The sequence below is a fragment of the Rhinoderma darwinii genome, chromosome 1 (genome assembly GCF_050947455.1).
Source record: "Rhinoderma darwinii isolate aRhiDar2 chromosome 1, aRhiDar2.hap1, whole genome shotgun sequence".
NCBI classification, from domain to species: domain Eukaryota; kingdom Metazoa; phylum Chordata; class Amphibia; order Anura; family Rhinodermatidae; genus Rhinoderma; species Rhinoderma darwinii.
The window spans coordinates 626,942,764-626,963,249 of NC_134687.1; the positions used below are offsets into that span (position 1 = coordinate 626,942,764).

Here is a 20,486-nt window from a genome sequence, read left to right on the forward strand (position 1 = left end):
CGGCACAGTAAAGGATTCATGTTTCTGAACATTATATGCCGATTTAACCGGAAAAATTACAAAGTACAATTCTTCTGCATTCTCCTCAGCATTGGACCCCATCATGGAGCGGCTGCTGGGGGTTATTACTGTGCACTCCATGACTTGTACAGGAGAAGGTCCGAGATTTATTATATGTGCAGTCTTACGCCTCCCCAGCACAGTAGTCTCTGCTCTGACAGTCACCATGTCCCTTCTGTCACCTCAAATCATTCTTGTGACCTTTCCATGTAATTCTCTCGTCTTGCTGACATTTTGTTAAAAGGAATCAAGCGCACAAAGCAGGATATAAATAGTTCAATAGAGACGTCAGTCCTGGAGAGATCGCCACAAAGATGCGGAACACAAAGAAACACTCAACCGACTGTCATGTGGCTGAGCTGAGGGGGGAAATGTGGCCGAACATTCAGAGATGGTCCCACATCAGCCCACAACTGGATTAATGTCCATCATATTATACACCAGAGATGTTCTATTGAGGATCTCCATACACAACACTTGTCCTGCTGTCACTGGGGGTCCTCTCCATACACAACACTTGTCCTGCTGTCACTGGGGGTCCTCTCCATACACAACACCTGTCCTGCTGTCACTGGGGGTCCTCTCCATACACAACACTTGTCCTGTTACAGCTGAGGGTCCTCTCCATACACAACACCTGTCCTGTTACAGCTGAGGGTCCTCTCCATACACAACACCTGTCCTGCTGTCACTGGGGGTCCTCTCCATACACAACACCTGTCCTGCTGTCACTGGGGGTCCTCTCCATACACAACACTTGTCCTGTTACAGCTGAGGGTCCTCTCCAAACACAACACCTGTCCTGCTGTCACTGGGGGTCCTCTCCAAACACAACACCTGTCCTGCTGTCACTGGGGGTCCTCTCCATACACAACACCTGTCCTGCTGTCACTGGGAGTCCTCTCCATACACAACACTTGTCCTGCTGTCACTGGGGGTCCTCTCCATACACAACACTTGTCCTGTTACAGCTGAGGGTCCTCTCCATACACAACACCTGTCCTGTTACAGCTGAGGGTCCTCTCCATACACAACACTTGTCCTGTTACAGCTGAGGGTCCTCTCCATACACAACACTTGTCCTGTTACAGCTGAGGGTCCTCTCCATACACAACACTTGTCCTGTTACAGCTGAGGGTCCTCTCCATACACAACACCTGTCCTGTTACAGCTGAGGGTCCTCTCCATACACAACACCTGTCCTGCTGTCACTGGGGGTCCTCTCCATACACAAAACTTGTCCTGTTACAGCTGAGGGTCCTCTCCATACACACCTGTCCTGCTGTCACTGGGGGTCCTCTCCATACACAACACCTGTCCTGCTGTCACTGGGGGTCCTCTCCATACACAACACTTGTCCTGTTACAGCTGAGGGTCCTCTCCATACACACCTGTCCTGCTGTCACTGGGGGTCCTCTCCATACACAACACCTGTCCTGCTGTCACTGGGGGTCCTCTCCATACACAACACTTGTCCTGTTACAGCTGAGGGTCCACTCCATACACAACACTTGTCCTGTTACAGCTGAGGGTCCTCTCCATACACAACACCTGTCCTGCTGTCACTGGGGGTCCTCTCCATACACAACACTTGTCCTGTTACAGCTGAGGGTCCTCTCCATACACACCTGTCCTGCTGTCACTGGGGGTCCTCTCCATACACAACACCTGTCCTGCTGTCACTGGGGGTCCTCTCCATACACAACACTTGTCCTGTTACAGCTGAGGGTCCTCTCCATACACAACACTTGTCCTGTTACAGCTGAGGGTCCTCTCCATACACAACACCTGTCTTGCTGTCACTGGGAGTCCTCTCCATACACAACACTTGTCCTGCTGTCACTGGGGGTCCTCTCCATACACAACACCTGTCCTGCTGTCACTGGGGGTCCTCTCCACACACAACACTTGTCCTGTTACAGCTGAGGGTCCTCTCCATACACAACACCTGTCCTGTTACAGCTGAGGGTCCTCTCCATACACAACACCTGTCCTGTTACAGCTGGTGCGTCTTTCCATACACACCGATTTTTCACTTTTCTCTCTTTCTTAACTGTTCTATTTATGCAATTAGTGTATCCATGTCTATTGTTGGAGATGGTTTCAGTTACTATTCCATATTGAGGATCATGGTGCTTTTCTCCCAGGCTGCACATTTATAGTAAAACATGAGCTCTGTCCGGTGTTCGGCACTTGGGCTCCAGGCAGCATGGTAGCAGGTATGGATAATCGCCTTTGTTTACATCGTCTGCATGCGGTTAACCCCTGGTCTTCCTGTGTCCTGTTGTTGATCCTTCCTCAGCGATGACCCTCGTTGTAATCTAATGAATAGCTCTGGCTTCATCTGATTATCTGCATCACCTCTTTGCTGTGTTCTGGTTTCATCGTCTGTCTGTTCTTCTAGGCATGGCGCCCCACTACTTGTTCATTCCCCCGATCAAGCGAACGTCCAATGTTTTTCCATTATCGAAACGCTCTACTCTACACAGGGTTTTTGCACTATGGATGTCGTCGTATGGCCACAGTTACAGGTTTTCAAATAGCTAACTGCGAAACGCGTGTCGGGGCGCTGACCTAACACTTTCGTGCCCATATGATGACATCCATAGGTAAGGCATGATGTATGCGGTGGTATTTTTGCCTTTCTACCCTTTGCTTCTGGGGAGTCTTTGACACATTGGATTGTGTCTATAAGGCTAGTTATGACTGGCTATCATGCTAGGTTTGATATTTCTAGTCTGTGACTTTACTGTTGGTTCTAGTAGGTCTGTGATTATATACTGCCAACACGTAGTAACTTAGATGGATACGCAGCATGTATTTGTATCATTAGTATTTGTATTGTTTAAATCATACTAATTGCCTGTCTTTCCACTGTAAATTACAGGGACTGTGTATCCCAATATTACAAATACATGTGGTGTTTATACGAGAATTTATATGGCCGTTATACAGATCTGATTTTGGTTCCTCTGTAGTTTTTATATGTCCTCATTTTTAAATTGATATAATAAAAATTTATATTTTCTACTTTTTTAATAGTAGTGTTCGACTCCTTTTTTCACAGTGTCCTGTGATGTACGCTTCCAAACATTAGCCCTACCCTTTGCTCAGACCAGCCTGGTTATCCATTCATAATAGTGCCAGCCATATAGTAATGCCAATGTGCCAACCACATAGAGCGCCAACCACAGAGAGTAATGCAAGACAGACAGGAAGTAACTTGTGCTCCGTCAGTCAGTGGTAACTTCCTCTTCCTGTGCTGATCTGTCACTGGGAAGTTTATTGGGCAGAAGAGCTCCATTACTGAACCCTCTTCCTAGAACAGTATAGGGCTGAATTCTGGAATAATAAAATGCCAAGAGGCTGCCCCCTGCAGTCATAGAATGACACTGCTTAAGGGGAAGTTTTCCCCCTATGGACGGTGTACCCCTGGCTGCAGTGTAGAGCATACACTGGGAAGCACTGAGTCTGGAGTCTGGGATAGACAGAGGTAGCAGTGCTGGAGATATCCCGCAGACACAGCACTTCCAGATGAATAGAACAAGCCCCGGGTTACCTGGACTAAGCGATTACGTTAATTATTGTCCACAAATAATTTCATTGTGTCCATATTTTGGCGCGCGCTCTGTTTTTCATTCTTGAAGCGCCAAGACACTTGGGCAAATATTGCAACATTTCCTGACACTTAGATTAATGAACATTGGATTGTGCATTATATTTGCTGACGCAGCAGAATCTTGAAGCAGACGACGACTAGTGCAGAATACGAAGAGGTTCAGAGATGAGGCTGCGGTCGAGGCTGCCGTCTGATCATTATATGCTGCGCTGTACACCGCCAGACGCTTCCGGGAATTCATCTAGTCTGTGTAGTCACACTGCTTGACTTACTTTGAACTGGTATTCAGTTGTATCATGTACTATTCTATAGTCACCTCCAGAGCTGAAATCACAATTCAGTTGATGCAAGCAAGGTCTGTACACAGCATGCTATGCTGCGCTGAATTTTTGAAGATGTAGTCTATATTCCATTTTGACGTTTCATCACTTATGACGTCATATAACATGGAAGTGTTTGGCTGCCACTGTGACGTGACATTACAATGGATAGATTTTTGTCACCCGGATTTACAACATTGGTGCAGCATATACCTAGGGAAATGGTGGCAGGGGACCAGAAAATATTTTTTCTCTATTGGAATTTGTTAACGGACTGGGAAACCCATTTAAAGGATCTCAGCTAAGCTGGTCACAGAACTCTGAACTCCTTCAGCCACCACTAGGGGGAGCTTAATGTATACTGTTATCTAACGCAAAAGAGGCTGCAGGTAGTCAGAATTTTATCATGTAACTATGTCAATGCAGGGGATTTGGTGCTCTGTAACAGACAAATATAAAGATTTATTATGAAATTAGTCAGCACTGAATGTTAGACCTAAAAATCACATAATGATAAAAAGGTAGATGTCAGTTTTAAGGGATTTTATGCAACATAAGGTGTAACTCAGGTCACAATGATCAGGACAAGATTTATTGCCTACCAACATGATGATACATCCCCCAGCCCGGCAGATTATAAAACAAGTGAAAACCCTCCCTCATTCTCCAATGCTGCAAGATGAAAACTGCTCTTGTGCAAGAGTCCATTGGTGGTCCCTTCTACCTGGCACAGATTTTATCACATGCCAATAAACTCTGTAAAGAAGATTTATCCGAAAACGAATTATCAGAACACGATGCATTCAAAGTAGATTCATCCGAAGTAGATTTATCCGAAGTAGATTCATCTGAAGTAGATTCATCCGAAGTAGGATTCATCCACAGTAGATTCATCCAAAAGAAGGATTCATCTGAAGTAGGATTCATCAGAAGATTTATAAGATTTATCAGAAGATTCATCAGAAAAAAAATTCATCTGAAGAGGATTCACGTGAAGATTCACGTGAAGATTCAGCCGAAGATTCATCCAAAGCAGATTTATCCAAAGCAGATTCATCCAAGTTTTATTAGCAGAGGATTAATCAGCACAAGATTCCTCAGAAGAAGATTCATCAGGAGATTGATCAGAAGAAGGTTCCTCAGAAGAAGATTCATCAGGAGATTGATCAGAAGAAGGTTCCTCAGAAGAAGATTCATCCGAGGAAGATTCATCCGAAGAAGATTCATCAGAAGGTTCCTCAGAAGAAGATTCATCCGAAGAAGATTCATCCGAAGAAGATTTTATCAGAAGAAGGTTCCTCAGCAACAGAAGATTCAATAGAAGATTCATCCAAAGAAGATTCCACCAAAGAAAATTAATCCGAAGATTTATCAGAAGATTTATCACAAGGTTTGTTTGACAGTGTCACGTTGGGTTCGTGGACACACTGGGCCGTACCGACCTTAACGGTATGGCAGCTGGCCAACAGGGCAAAAGTCACAGTCTATAGTTCGTATAGTGTACCTGTGGCAGCTCGGACAGTAGAAAGGCAGGCTCGGCTGGGACTAGGCAGCAGGTAAACATCAGGCGTGGAATACAGCACAGCACGACTACAGCTCAGCACGGCACTTGACCAGGATAGCACGGGATACAGGATACAGGTACGGGGAACACTGGGAACTGGAAAACACTAGAAGACCATTTGCATAGACAAAATTTGGGTATGACAACAACGCTCAGGCATGGGAAGGGGCACAGATGTTCTTATAGCCCAGGGTGCTCTGGGAGAAATCAGCTCAATCTCCCACCTGCGTGCCCTTTGCTTCTTAAGTCTGGACTGAGCTCACGAGCGCACCCTGGTGGTCACTGTGGAACAGGACAGCTGTATGTGCAGACATCTCTGGAGAGAAGGGCGTTGACTGGATGGAAGGAGTTCGTGGTCAGCGACCACGGACGTTACAGTATCCCCCCTCTTACGCCCCCTCCTCTTGGGACCAGAACGAGAGAGAAACCTCTTAATTAGGGTAGGAGCATTGAGATTCTCTTCTGGCTCCCAGGACCTCTCTTCTGGACCAAACCCCTTCCAATCTACTAAATAAAAGGTTCTTCCTCTTACTTTTTTAGTGTCCAGGATCTCTTTAACCTCAAAGGTGTCTGAAGGACCACTGGAGGCAACCGTATGGCTAGGAGTCTTGGTATAGCGGTTCAGAACAACCAGCTTCAGGAGGGAGACATGGAAGGAGTTGGTGATCTTGAGGGTAGGAGGCAGCCAAAGCTTGTGGGCGACAGGGTTGATCTGCTGTAGGATCTCGAACGACAAGTTCGTCTTTAATCTTAGAAGACAGTCCCTGCCAGAATGTAGCCACCAGGGCCTCATTGTTCCACAACAGTTCTCCCGCCAGGATGCGGAAGTGGATGGCGTACTCGCCCACGGAGGTGTCTCCTTGGCGTAGGTTAAGCAAGGAAGCCGCTGCAGACGAGACTCGTCCAGGCTCCTCAAACACTGTGCGAAATGTCTGGAGGAACCCCTGGAAGTCACGGGTCTCTGGTCCTTGTCTCCCCCAGATAGGATTCACCCATGCAAGGGCCTTGCCACTGAGGAGAGAGATGATGAAAGCGACCTTTGCGCCATCAGACGAAAATGCCCTTGCATACAGGCTGAAGTGGATCTGGCACTGGTTTAAAAATCCACTACAGGCCCCTGCGTCTCCATCATAGCGGTCAGGAAGTGGCAAAGAAAAACGGGGATCAACACTGCCAGGAGGTGTAGTCTGAGGATCAACACTGCCAGGAGGTGTAGTAGGAGGAACGGCAGCTAGCACCTCCTGCCGACGTGCGATAATGTTCAAGGCCTGGAGGAGTTGGTCCTGTCAAGACCGGAAGTCTAGCATATCTGTCCGCATCTCTTGTGACGTCATCTTGGTCTTGGATTGACTAGCGGGGTCCATGGCCAGAGCGTACTGTCACGTTGGGTTCATGGACCCACTGGGCTGTACCGCCTTGACGGTATGGCAGCTGGCCAACAGGGTGCAGGTCACAGTCCATAGTTCGTATAGTGTACCTGTGGCAGCTCGGAACAGTAGCAAGACAGGCTCGGCTGGGACTAGGCAGCAGGTAGACATCAGGCGTGGAGTAGCAGGACAGGTGTGGAATACAGTACAGCATGAGTACAGCCTAATACGGCACTTGACCAGGATAGCACGGGATACAGGTACGGGGAACAAAGGGAACTGGAAAACACTAGGAGAGCATTTGTATACACAAACTTTGGGTACGACAACAACACTCAGGCATGGAAGAGGCACAGCCCTTCTTATAGCCCAGGATACTCTGGTAGTAATCAGCTCAATCTCCCACCTGCGTGTGCTTTGGCTTCTTAAGTCTGGACTGAGCTCGCGAGCGCACCCTGGTGGTCACTGTGGAACAGGACGGCCGTATGTGCAGACATCTCTGAGAAGGGCGTTGACTGGATGGAAGGAGTTCGTGGTCAGCAACCACGGACGTTACAGATAGACTATTCATAGCAGAAGATTCATCAGAAGAAGATTTATCAGAGGAAGATTTATCAGAGGAAGATTTATCAGAGGAAGATTTATCAGAGGAAGATTTATCAGAGGAAGATTTATCAGAGGAAGATTTATCAGAGGAAGTTTTATCAAAAGAACATTCATAAAAAGTAGATTTATCAGAAGATTCACTAGAAGATGATTTATCACAAGATTTATCGAAAGACTATTCATCAGCAGAACATTTATCGGAAGAAGATTCATCTGAAGACCATTCTCCATCTCAGGAACAATGCTCAAGGAAAAGGATGCAGCGTGTAATATATAACCCAGAACATGTGTCACATTAATGACATATCTCAAAGCAGAAACACCCCAGTATCACAGGGTCAGATGTACATAGAGGAAGAAGGGTCCCTCCACATGCTGCATTACCTCACCATAGCTACAACCTGGGACATGAGGACCTTAAAGAGGTTAACATTTTTATAAAGGGTCCAACAGCAGCTAAAAGGGGCAGGTGGGGGTTCTGTATGCTATTATGATGTCTATAAGTGTTTGATGTTTTGATAAGCCAGTAAACTTACCTGCAGTCCCATGTAACACCACAGATAACACAGTGATAACTCTCTGAGTACAGATAATGTAGTAGTGTTACCTGCAGTCCTATGTAACACCACAGATAACACACAGTGATAACTCTCTCAGTACAGATAATGTAGTAGTGTTACCTGCAGTCCTATGTAACACCACAGATAACACAGTGATAACTCTTATTACAGATAATGTAGTAGATGTTACCTGCAGTCCTATGTAACACCACAGATAACACACAGTGATAACTCTCTGAGTACAGATAATGTAGTAGTGTTACCTGCAGTCCTATGTAACACCACAGATAACACACAGTGATAACTCTCTCAGTACAGATAATGTAGTAGTGTTACCTGCAGTCCTATGTAACACCACAGATAACACAGTGATAACTCTTATTACAGATAATGTAGTAGATGTTACCTGCAGTCCTATGTAACACCACAGATAACACACAGTGATAACTCTCTCAGTACAGATAATGTAGTAGACGTCACCTGCAGTCCTATGTAACACCACAGATAACACACAGTGATAACTCTCTCAGTACAGATAATGTAGTAGTGTTACCTGCAGTCCTATGTAACACCATAGATAACACACAGTGATAACTCTCTGATTACAGATAATGTAGTAGTGTTACCTGCAGTCCTATGTCCCAACCTAAATAACACATAGAGACAACTCTCTGAATACAGATAATGTGGAAAATGTTACTTGCAGTCCTATGTAACACAACAGATCATACTCATTGATATCTCTATCAACAGGTGATAATTTACAGGAGTTGGGAGACATATTAACATTATGCTTGTATGACACACGCAGCGCCGGTCATGGTTCAGGATGGGGCCCCGGGAGAGTGGCCCCTGCTGATCCTCTGCTTCATATATACATAAATATTAAGTAGTCGTGCTGTAGATAATCGCTGAGAAGTAATCAGTCACAATATCCATTCCCGAGGCAGCAGCGCAGGAAATTCAATCAGAATCCGAAGTCAGGAAAGATGGTTAATATAATGACAACAGCTCCTTATATAACGGAGAATCCCAAGATCAATATCCTACAGAGAGGACAAGCCAGGAGAGCTGCAAACACCACACTGTACACACGAAGAAACAATATATAACATATAACACTGAGTAACAATATATCATCTATAACTAATATAAAAACCAAGCAACAATGTGTCGCCTATATCCAATATATACTCCAAGCAACAATGTATCACGTATAAACAATGAGTAGCAATATATAATCTATAACTAACATAAAAACCAAGCAACAATGTGTCGCCTATATCCAATATATACTCCAAGCAACAATGTATCACGTATAAACAATGAGTAGCAATATATAATCTATAACTAACATAAAAACCAAGCAACAATGTGTCGCCTATATCCAATATATACTCCAAGCAACAATGTATCACGTATAAACAATGAGTAGCAATATATAATCTATAACTAACATAAAAACCAAGCAACAATGTGTCGCCTATATCCAATATATACTCCAAGCAACAATGTATCACCTTTATCCAATATATACATATACTCTAAGCAACAATGTATCACTTATAAACAATGAGTAACAATGTATCATCTATAACTAATATAAATACCAAGCAACAATGTATCGCCTATATACAATTAGGGATGCACGATGCATCGAAACTTCGATACTGTTTCAATACCGTGCACCCTCAAACGGTTCGATACCGTATAGTATAGTAACACATGAATGTTGTTAGAGCGGGGCTGCAGCTGTGTGATACAACCATTGCCCCGCTCCTTAGTCCTGACAAGTGTGCGCGCGGTCAGCACGATATCCAGCGCTGCACTAATGATTGCCGGCACTGAAGACCATGGCGGGCGCACTGCAAAACATACCCATGTTCTGTCTTTAGTGCCTGCGCTGCTGCTCATTAGTGCAGCGCCGGCCGCATCACCTTATGCTGACCGCGCGCGCACTAAGGGTATGTTCACACGCCCTATTTATGGACGTAATTCAGGCGTTTTACGCCTCGAATTACACCCGAAAAAAACGGCTCCAAACCGTCTGCAAATATCTGCCCATTGAATTCAATGGGTTTTACGGTGTTCTGTGCAGACGGGCTGTCATTTTACGCGTTGCTGTCAAAATACGGCGCGTAAAATGACGGCTCGTCAAAAGAAGTGCAGGACACTTCTTGGGACGTTTTTGGAGCCGTTTTCTCATCGACTCCAATGAAAACAGCTCCAAAAATGGCTGTAAAAAACGCCGCAAAAAACGCAGCAAAATACGCGAGTTGCTCAAAAAACGTCTGAAAATCAGGAGCTGTTTTCCCTTGAAAACAGCTCTGTATTTTCAGACGTATTTTGTTAATCCTGTGAACATACCCTTATTGTCAGGAGCGGGGCAATGGCTGTATTACACAGCCACAGTACCACTGTAACGGCGGAGATCAGAGAAACCTCTCATCTCCGCCGCTATTCTCCTGAATGCTGCGATCAAAGCTGACTGCAGCATTCAAGGGGTGAATGAGAGGGGGGATGCCCTTTCAATCGTGTCACGGGGAATCCCTGTGACGGATCGAGGGCCATACCATATATGGGCAGACAGCCCAGTGTCCATTGAAGGACCCCAGGGCTGTCTGACCATATTTCCTGTGTATTATCAGTGTATAGATATATGCCAGTACATTAAAGTTTAAAAAGAAAAAGTTAAAAAAATAAAGTAATGTTAAATAAAAAAAATAAAAAAAACACATTTTTTTTTTTACAATTAACATTAAAATAAGTCTCAATACATAAAATATACACGTATTCTGTATAATCGCGACCGTAATAAATTTATAGCGTCATTTATATTTACGCGGTTATAAAATTAAAAAAAAACTGCTTTCTTTCACTTATTAATGTGAGGCACGAGGTGTTATGAATTTTGAACCTCCATGTGCCTCACATTAATCGTAATTAACCCCATCATGTACCTCACACATTAACCTAATGTTGTCCATTATGACTGAGGAACATGATGGGCTTAATTACTATTAATGTGAGGCACATGGAGAATCAAAATTCATAATACCTCGTGCCTCACATCAGAAAACGGAAGAACTTTTTTGTTTTATTATTATTATTATTGTTGGCAAAAGTATTGTTTTGGTATCAAGTATCGCAATACTACACGAAGTATCGGTATCGAAGTTCAAATTCTGGTATGGTGACAACCTTATATCCAATATATACTCCAAGCAACAATGTATAACTTATAACACTGAGTAACAATATATCATCTATAACTAATATAAAAACCAAGCAACAATGTATCGCCTATATACAATACATACTCCAAGCAACAATGTATCACTTATAACACTGAGTAACAATGTATCATCTCTATATATATATAAAAATGTATTTCTGTTGAATGATCTTTGTGCACGGCCAAATGACTGGACCAATCTGCACCACATTGGACACACAAGTAAATCACGCGCTTCCGAAGGTTTTAGACCGGGTTTTAGGTCTCTAGGACCTACCGTTCTTGACATATTCACAAAAGCAAATATGGCACCACTGGCTTCCACATCAAGGACCCTCCTCCATATCACATCAGATGACCCATATTAGCCAATAGAAGCTCGTAGGCCCTTCATTCTTAGCCTCACTCACATACACACAGCTTTAGACCAGGTTTCCATAACAACAAATCCATTTTTCTTTACTCGACATGTTACTCGCCGTGAAAGGACCTACACCTATACTACACTGTACATATACTGGATTTGATCATTCTCATAAATTGAATCCCTTTCATACCAGTGATGCCTCCAAAAGGGAACCCTGCACTTGGATGAAAGTCTCCTACGGCAAAGTGCATGGATGCTGCCCGAGCTGCTGGAACCTCTCAGCAAAACCAAGCCCGTCTCCAGGCTGAAAAGATGCTTCACAGTCAACAGCGAGCTGCTGAAAAACTCCCCAGCAGGCTGAGGAATGTCTGCTGTCTCAGCGAGACAGACGAGCCGCAGAGACCCCCAGCAGACCTAAGCCCGTCTCCATCTGACCAGGTGCGATATGCTAATCGATGAACTACTACCTGGGCTGATATGCGTAATGCTGCTTTCCCTTACAATTCAAAATCCCAATATGGTCAATCTCTGTTGCTTCTGAATGGCCGAATGGAGTAACAATGCGAACACTGAAGGGCACTTAAGTACGAAGGTGAATGACCAGGAATGTGCTGCACTGGCGTAAAGGTCAGAATACCCGATTTACCTGTTCCACCAGAAGATCTCAACTTTGCTCGATGTTTCCTCCACACACTCTGCCGTGTTTCTGAAACATATCCGAGTCTACAACAATGGCTTCCAGATGACATAATTTGGATGTGGAAAACGTGTGCTGAAGCCAGGATACGTACCAACGTTCAAGATCTAGGGGAAAGTCTACCACACATTGGGATCTCTATTGCCACCGTTTAATGAAGACAATCTGGAAGCATCGCCTTTATAGCTTCAAGTTTTATTCACGGGTGACAGCACTACAGAAGTAGATGCCCGTCATAGAAACAATCCCCTCACTAAGCCGCACATTGTCCGCATGTTGCAAAACATGTCGCACCGGCACAATCCATACCAGTAGCAACGGTATAATGGCCATGTGCCCCAATACCCCTGAAGATGCCACTATGGTGGTGAAACATGTCAGGGGGGGGGGGGCTCTTCGAGTTATTTTAACGTCAATGTGATCTGAAACATTGTCCTCATTAAACGGACTGCAGCCGCTATCTCTTTGTTCTCACTTATACAGGCAGTGTAGTCCTAGTTAGCTTTGCCTTGACTCTGCTACGAGACTTCTTACACTGCCAAGTTACACTACGCTATTAGCATAAGGACGCTCAGTTCACATTGGACTTTTTAATTCTGTGTGTGTTTGTCTAATACATAGATAAAAATAAAAGTTACGTCTTAATTTTTTCCTAAACGTGCATTACGTATCTGGGAAATAAGGGCTAATTTATTTGCCTCTGGCAATTTGGTGTGTATACAGGGACTCCACCAGCAGAATAGTGAGTGCAGCTCTGGAATATAATACAGGATCAGTACAGGATAAGTAATGTCATGTTGTACATAGTGACTCCACCAGCAGAATAGTGAGTGCAGCTCTAGAGTATAATACAGGATGTAACTCAGGATCAGTACAGGATAAGTAATGTAATGTATGTACACAGTGACTCCACCAGCAGAATAGTGAGTGCAGCTCTGGAGTATAATACAGGATGTAACTCAGGATCAGTACAGGATAAGTAATGTATGTATACAGTAACTCCACCAGCAGAATAGTGAGTGCAGATCTGGAGTATATTACAGGATGTAACTCAGGATCAGTACAGGATAAGTAATGTATGTACACAGTGACTCCACCAGCAGAATAGTGAGTGCAGCTCTGGAGTATAATAAAGGATGTAACTCAGGATCAGTACAGGATAAGTAATGTAATGTATGTACACAGTGACTCCACCAGCAGAATAGTGAGTGCAGCTCTGGAGTATAATACAGGATGTAACTCAGGATCAGTACAGGATAAGTAATGTAATGTATGTACTCAGTGACTCCACCAGCAGAATAGTGAGTGCAGATCTGGAGTATAATACAGGATGTAACTCAGGATCAGTACAGGATAAGTAATGTGATGTATGTACACAGTGACTCCACCAGCAGAATAGTGAGTGCAGCTCTGGAGTATAATACAGGATATAACTCAGGATCAGTGCAGGATAAGTAATGTATGTACACAGTGACTCCACCAGCAGAATAGTGAGTGCAGCTCTGGAGTATATTACAGGATGTAACTCAGGATCAGTGCAGGATAAGTAATGTGATGTATGTACACAGTGATGCCACCAGCAGAATAGTGAGTGCAGCTCTGGAGTATAATACAGGATGTAACTCAGGATCAGTGCAGGATAAGTAATGTATGTACACAGTGAATCCGCTGTATATGGAGATTCATTCTATACGTGACGTTTAATACGGTTGAGTTCCCCCCACAACTGTTATGATTCATAAAACTAATTTCTATTAATTACAACGGATTGTTTCAGCACTCCCCCTTCTGAATCTTACATTTGATAACTGGTTATACTTCCTGCTGAGGAGAAGTTGGTCGGCTCCATCACTCACCTAATTTCACCTGCAGCGGGGAAGGCTTGTAGTTCATGGACACACTCTCACCCTCCCGGATATCACAGTCTCCATCGGAAATGGCGGCTGCCGCAGGATCCTGCGGAGGGAAGGGACAGAACCATAAGTGCAGGTCGTACAATAATAAGGAAAATCTCTCTGTACAATATGAGGCTTATATGGGGTGATCGTTGTGTCTAGTTTTAAAAAAAAGTTGCACAGCAAAGCCGCCAATGCAAGGTTAACATGACTTTGCCGTTTATCATTGTTTTGCTGTATATATATATATGTGTAATCTGGACTTTACAATTTTTTATAAAATGCGCTTTTATGGAAGGAATATAAGGACAGGAACCGGAAGATGCTAGTAACAGGGGCGATACTGTAACAACTTCTCTGTTATTATGTTTGTCGCACTTAAATCAATTCATAAAGAAACAGAGGCGGCGCTTGAAATTCCTAGGGCCAATGCAAAAATTCTATTAGAGCCCTACATCCCCCAAAAAACACCCAAAATGCCATGTGCCCTACACACTGCATAGGGTGGCACATTCTGGGTTTAGATATACTATGTGCACCTCCTATAGCTACCCCACTGCAGAACCATGATCAGATGACTGCCATACCTGTTGCAGATCTACTGATGATCATATATATATATATATATATATATATATATATGATCATATATATATATATATATATATATATATATATATATATATATATATATATACTGTTGCTCCGGGGCCCTGACATCAGTGAGGTCCTTAGGTCTGGAGGTCTGCGTGTGGAGACGCTCTATTATCATTATGACTGCACCACAGGCCGTGCTGAAGCGAGGGTAATTTTCCCCGGATCCAGACACAGGGTGGAAATGAAGCCTGACAGCCGAACGGTTATTAGATTTCATTCAGTGCCTCTTCTCAGAATTCTAAAAATACCAGTAAATGTCTGAAGAAGTCGACCAGACCTGGAATTCAGATCTGCAGATATTCTTTGAAAAAGCTGCCCTGGACCTTAAGAGCTGAAACAAGTGATGTCACCTCATCCAATGCGCTGATGTCCCTTAAAAAGCTTGTCCAGTCTTAAAGAGGCTGTCACCACATTATAAGTGGCCTATCTTCTACATAATGTGATCGGCGCTGTAATGTAGATTACAGCAGTGTTTTTTATTTCGAAAAACGATCATTTTTGACGGAGTTATGACCTATTTTAGCTTTATGCTAATGACTTTCTAAATGACAACTGGGCGTGTTTTACTATATGACCAAGTGGGCGTTGTGGAGAGAAGTGTATGACGCTGACCAATCAGTGACCAATCAGCGTCATACACTTCTCTCCATTCATTTACACAGCACATAGTGATCTTACTAGATCACTATGTGCAGCCACATACACACACATTAACGTTACTCAAATGTCCTGACAATGAATATACATTACCTCCAGCCAGGACGTGATGTCTATTCAGAATCCTGAAACTTCGCTAACGTTTGTGTATGATTTACAGCAAGGCAAGCATAATCTCATTTTAAATGACAGTTTACAGCGTAATCTCACGAGATTATGCTTGCCTTGCTGTAAATCTCACACAAACCTTACCGAAGTGTCAGGAATCTGAATACACAACACGTCCTGGCTGGTGGTAATGCCTATTCACTGTCAGGACACTGCAGTAATGTTATAGTGTGTTTATGTGGCTGCACATAGTGATCTAGTAAGATCACTATGTGCTGTGTAAATGAATGGAGAGAAGTGTATGACGCTGATTGGTCACTGATTGGTAAGCGTCATACACTTCTCTCCACAACGCCCACTTGGTCATATAGTAAAACACGCCCAGTTGTCCATTTAGAAACTCATTAGCATAAAGCTACTATAGGTCATAACTCCCGTCAAAAATGATTGTTTCTCCAAATAAAAAAACACTGCTGTGACCTACATTACAGCGCCGATCACATCATGTACAATATAGGCCACTTATAATGTGGTGACAGAGACTCTTTAAGAACATAAAGCTTAAAGGGAACCTGTCACCAGCATTTCACCTATTAAACCAGCAATACCTGGTGGTAGTGGGTGAAAAATCATTTCTATATAACCTATAATTGTCTTCTTAGTCGGCTCTGTAGCTTTAGTATTCAGTTTGTTAGTGTTCCCAAACCGTATGCTAATGAGCAGAAAATAGTCAAATCTATATTCCTCAAGTCTTTCCAAGTTAGCCCCGCCTCCTTACTTTTGATTGACAGCTCCTCGCCTTCCCCCAGCACGCACAATCCTGTGCTTGTGCATTGATGAACTATTCTGGTGTGTGCGCACAAAGGGACACCGGATTATTACGATAAAAAGTGCAAAATGTTTGCAGACCGTTAGTACAGTCGGAGGAGTTTACCGTTATCCACTCTCCTAATGAACTTTGCAGCGGCAGGTGAGGGAGTAAAGTTCAATAGGTGAAATGCTGGTGACAGGTTCCCTTTAAAAGGGTTTTCTGGGAGTTTAAAAAATAAGCCTGGCGTTAGATAATGGTATAAAATAAAAAATAACCAATACTCACCTGTTAAATCCTCTGCCGCTCCAGCGGTGACGTTGCGCAAATTCCCGTCGGTATCTGTGTATTTGTCCTGCAGTGATGACAGCAATGTACATCCACTGCAGCCAATCACTGGTCTTAGTGGTCTGGTGCTGTACATGCAAGCATCACAGCCGAGTCCAGTGATAGGTTGTAGAAGTCACGTGATTGTACAGCACGTCATCGCTGCAGAAAAGTAAACAAAGACTGTAGGGGACGGAGATTAACCCCTTAAGGACACAGCCTGTTTTGGCCTTAAGGACACAGCCTATTTTTTCAAATCTGACATGTGTTACTTTATGTTGTAATAACTCCGGAATGCTTTTACCTAGCCAAGCGATTCTGAGATTGTTTTCTCGTGACACATTGGACTTTATGATACTGAAAAAATTTTGTCGTTAAATTCAATATTTATTTGTAAAAAACACCAAAATTTAGAGAAAATTTGCAAAAATCTGCATTTTTCTAAATTGTAATGTATCTGCTTGTAAAACAGATAGTTATACCACACAAAATAGTGACTAGTTAACATTTCCCATATGTCTACTTTATGTTTGCATTGTTTTTTCAACGTGCTTTTATTTTTCTAGGACGTTACAAGGCTTATAACTTTAGCAGCAATTTATCATATTTTCAAGAAAATTTCAAAAGGCTATTTTTTCAGGGACCAGTTCAGTTCTGAAGTGGCTTTGAGGGCCTTATATATTAGAAACCCCCTATAAAACACCCCATTTTAAAAACTGCACCCCTTAAAGTACTCAAAACAGCATTCAGAAATTATTTGAACCCTTTAGGAATTTCACAAGAAATAAAGCAAAGTAGAGGTGAAATTTACAAATTTCAATTTTTTTTTACTAAATTCATTTGTAATACAGTTTTTTCTGTAACACAGAAGGTTTTACCCGAGAAATGTAACTCAATATTTATTGCCCAGATTCTGCCATTTTCAGAAATATCCCACATGTGGTCCTAGTGCGGTAAAGGACCGAAACACCGGCCTCCGAAGCAAAGGAGCACCTGGTGGATTTTGGGGCCTCTATTTTATTAGAATATATTTTAGGCACCATGTCAGGTTTGAAGAGGTCTTGTGGTGCCAAAACAACGGAAACCCCCCAAAAGTGACCCGATTTTGGAAACTACACCCCTGAAGGAATTTTTCTAGGGGTATAGTTAGCATTTTTAGCCCACAGGTTTTTTGCTAAATTTATTGGAACTTGTCTGTGAAAATGAAAATCTACTTTTTTTCTGAAAAAACATACGATGTTTTCGTTTTTACAAGGAATAAAGGAGAAAAAGCACCCCAACATTTGTAAAGCAATGTCTCCCGATTACGGCAATACCCCATATGTGGTAATAAACTGCTGTTTGGACCCACGGCAGGGCTCAGAAGGGAACTAGGGCCATTTGGATTTTGGAGCGCAGATTTTGCTGGAATGGTTTTCGGTGCCATGTCGTGTTTGCAAAGCCCTGGAGGGACCATAACAGTGGAAACTCCCCAAAAGTGACCCCATTTTGGAAACTACACCCCTCAAGGATTTTTTCAAGAGGTATATTTAGCATTTTTAGCCCACAGATTTTTTGCTAAATTTATTGGAACTGGTCTGTGAAAATGAAAATCTACTTTTTTTCTGGAAAAACATACAATGTTTTAGATTTTACAAGGAATAAAGGAGAAAAAGCACCCCAACATTTGTAAAGCAATGTCTCCCGATTACGGCAATACCCCATATGTGGTAATAAACTGCTGTTTGGACCCACAGCGGGGCTCAGAAGGGAAGGAGGGCCATTTGGATTTTGGAGCGCAGATTTTGCTGGAATGGTTTTCGGTGCCATGCCGTGTTTGCAAAGCCCTGAAGGGACCATAACAGTGGAAACTCCCCAAAAGTGACCCCATTTTGGAAACTACACTCCTCAAGGAATTTTTCTTGGGGTATAGTTAGCATTTTGACCCTACACGGTTTTTGCTGAATCTATGGGAATTATGCCGTGAAATTGAAAATCTAAATTTTTTCTAATAAAATGTAGTTTTAGCTCAGATTTTTTCATTTTTACAACAGATAAAGGAGAAAACACCCCAATATTTGTAAAGCAAACTCTTCTGAGCACAGCAATACCCCATATGTGGTAATAAACTGCTGTTTGGACACATGGCGGAAGTTAGAAAGGACGGATCGCCATTTGACTTTTGGAGCTCAAGTTTTGCTGGAATGGTTTGCGGCCCCATGTCACATTTGAAAAGCCACTGAGGGGCCAAAATACTGCAAACCCGGCAAAAGTGACCCCATTTGGTAAACTACACCCCTCAAGGCATTTATCATTTGCCTGGACATATGACGGCTTAGGAGTGAAAGGCGCATGTGAGACCAATTTTGGTGATTTTCGCAGCATTAGCCCACAACGGCAGGGCTCTGGGGTCAAATAGTAAAACGAACCCCCAAGTAGTGACCCCCATTTTGGAAACTGCACCCCTGAAGGCATTTTATTAACGGGTGTAGTGAGCATTTTGACCACACAGGTTTTTTTTTTTTCTATTAGAAATGAATGCTCAGTGGATGGTGCAAAGTGAAAATTGCAAATTTCCACAGGTATGTGCCATTTTAGTGCACAATATTTTGTGCCCAGTTCGTGCCACTGAAGACAAATACCTCAAACTGTTAAGCGGGTTCTCCCGGGTATGGCGATGCCATATATGTGGACGTACACTGCTGCTTGGGCACGCTGCAGGGCGCACCATTTGGCTTTTGGAGCGTGGATTTTGCTCGCTAGTTGTTCTGTTTGGGGTTTTGCTGGTATTTCAGTTTATACTGTGGGGGCATATGTAAGCTGTGTGGAGAACATCAGGGGTATAATAAGAGAGTATAATAATGCGGTAAATAAATAATCCGCAGACGTGGCCGGTGTTGCACTGATAAATGGCGCCCGATATTATCCGCTTTTGGACACTCTGCACATTTTGCATCGCCATATTCTGAGAGCCAAAACGTCTTTATTTTTTTTCCCTGGAGCTGGGTGAGGGCTTATTTGTTGCGGGACAATCTGTAGATCTCATTGGCACCATTTTGGGGTACATGCGATTTTTTTTGATCACTTTGTATTAAATTTTTTTGGCAAGCAAGGTGACCAAAAACCTGCAATTCTGATGATTTTTATTATTATTTTTTTTACGGCGTTCGCCATGCGCTATGAATGACAATTTTACGTTATTCTGCGGGTCGGTATGATTACAGCGATAGCATATGTATATAGTTTTTCTTAAGTTTTGCAGCGTCTGCACGATAAAATCGCTTTTGTTTCAAATAATTTATTTTTGGTGTCACCAGATTCTGAGAGCCATAACATTTTTATTTTTCCGTCAAAAAAGCTGCGGGAGGGCTTGTTTTTTGCGGGACGGGCTGCGTTTTTTAATGGTATAATTTTGGGGTACATGCAATTTTTAGATCCCTTTTTTTATTCTGTTTTGCAAGGGGTAGTGACTAACAAAAAGCGATTCTGGAATAGTTTTTTATTTAATTTTTTTACGGTGTTCACCGTACGGGTAAAATAGCGTGATATTTTTATAGTTTGGGTCGTTACGGACGCGGGGATACCACATATGTGTACTTTTATTTATGTTTTTTGGTTTTTCCTATAATAAAAGACTTATTATAGGAAAAAAGGCTGTTA

The 20,486-nt window shown here is 43.0% G+C and overlaps 1 protein-coding gene across 5 annotated transcripts in view; it reads right to left on the reverse strand.

The window, feature by feature from the left end:
- Nucleotides 1-20,486, reverse strand: part of FAM219A (family with sequence similarity 219 member A) — a 123,527-nt gene that overhangs the window by 16,320 nt on the left and 86,721 nt on the right. For all 5 annotated transcript variants that reach the window (XM_075842604.1, XM_075842596.1, XM_075842617.1 and 2 more), the window contains exon 2: nt 14,252-14,351. In XM_075842604.1, the coding sequence (XP_075698719.1) occupies nt 14,252-14,351 (100 nt within the window). The remainder of the gene's footprint in view (nt 1-14,251; nt 14,352-20,486) is intronic.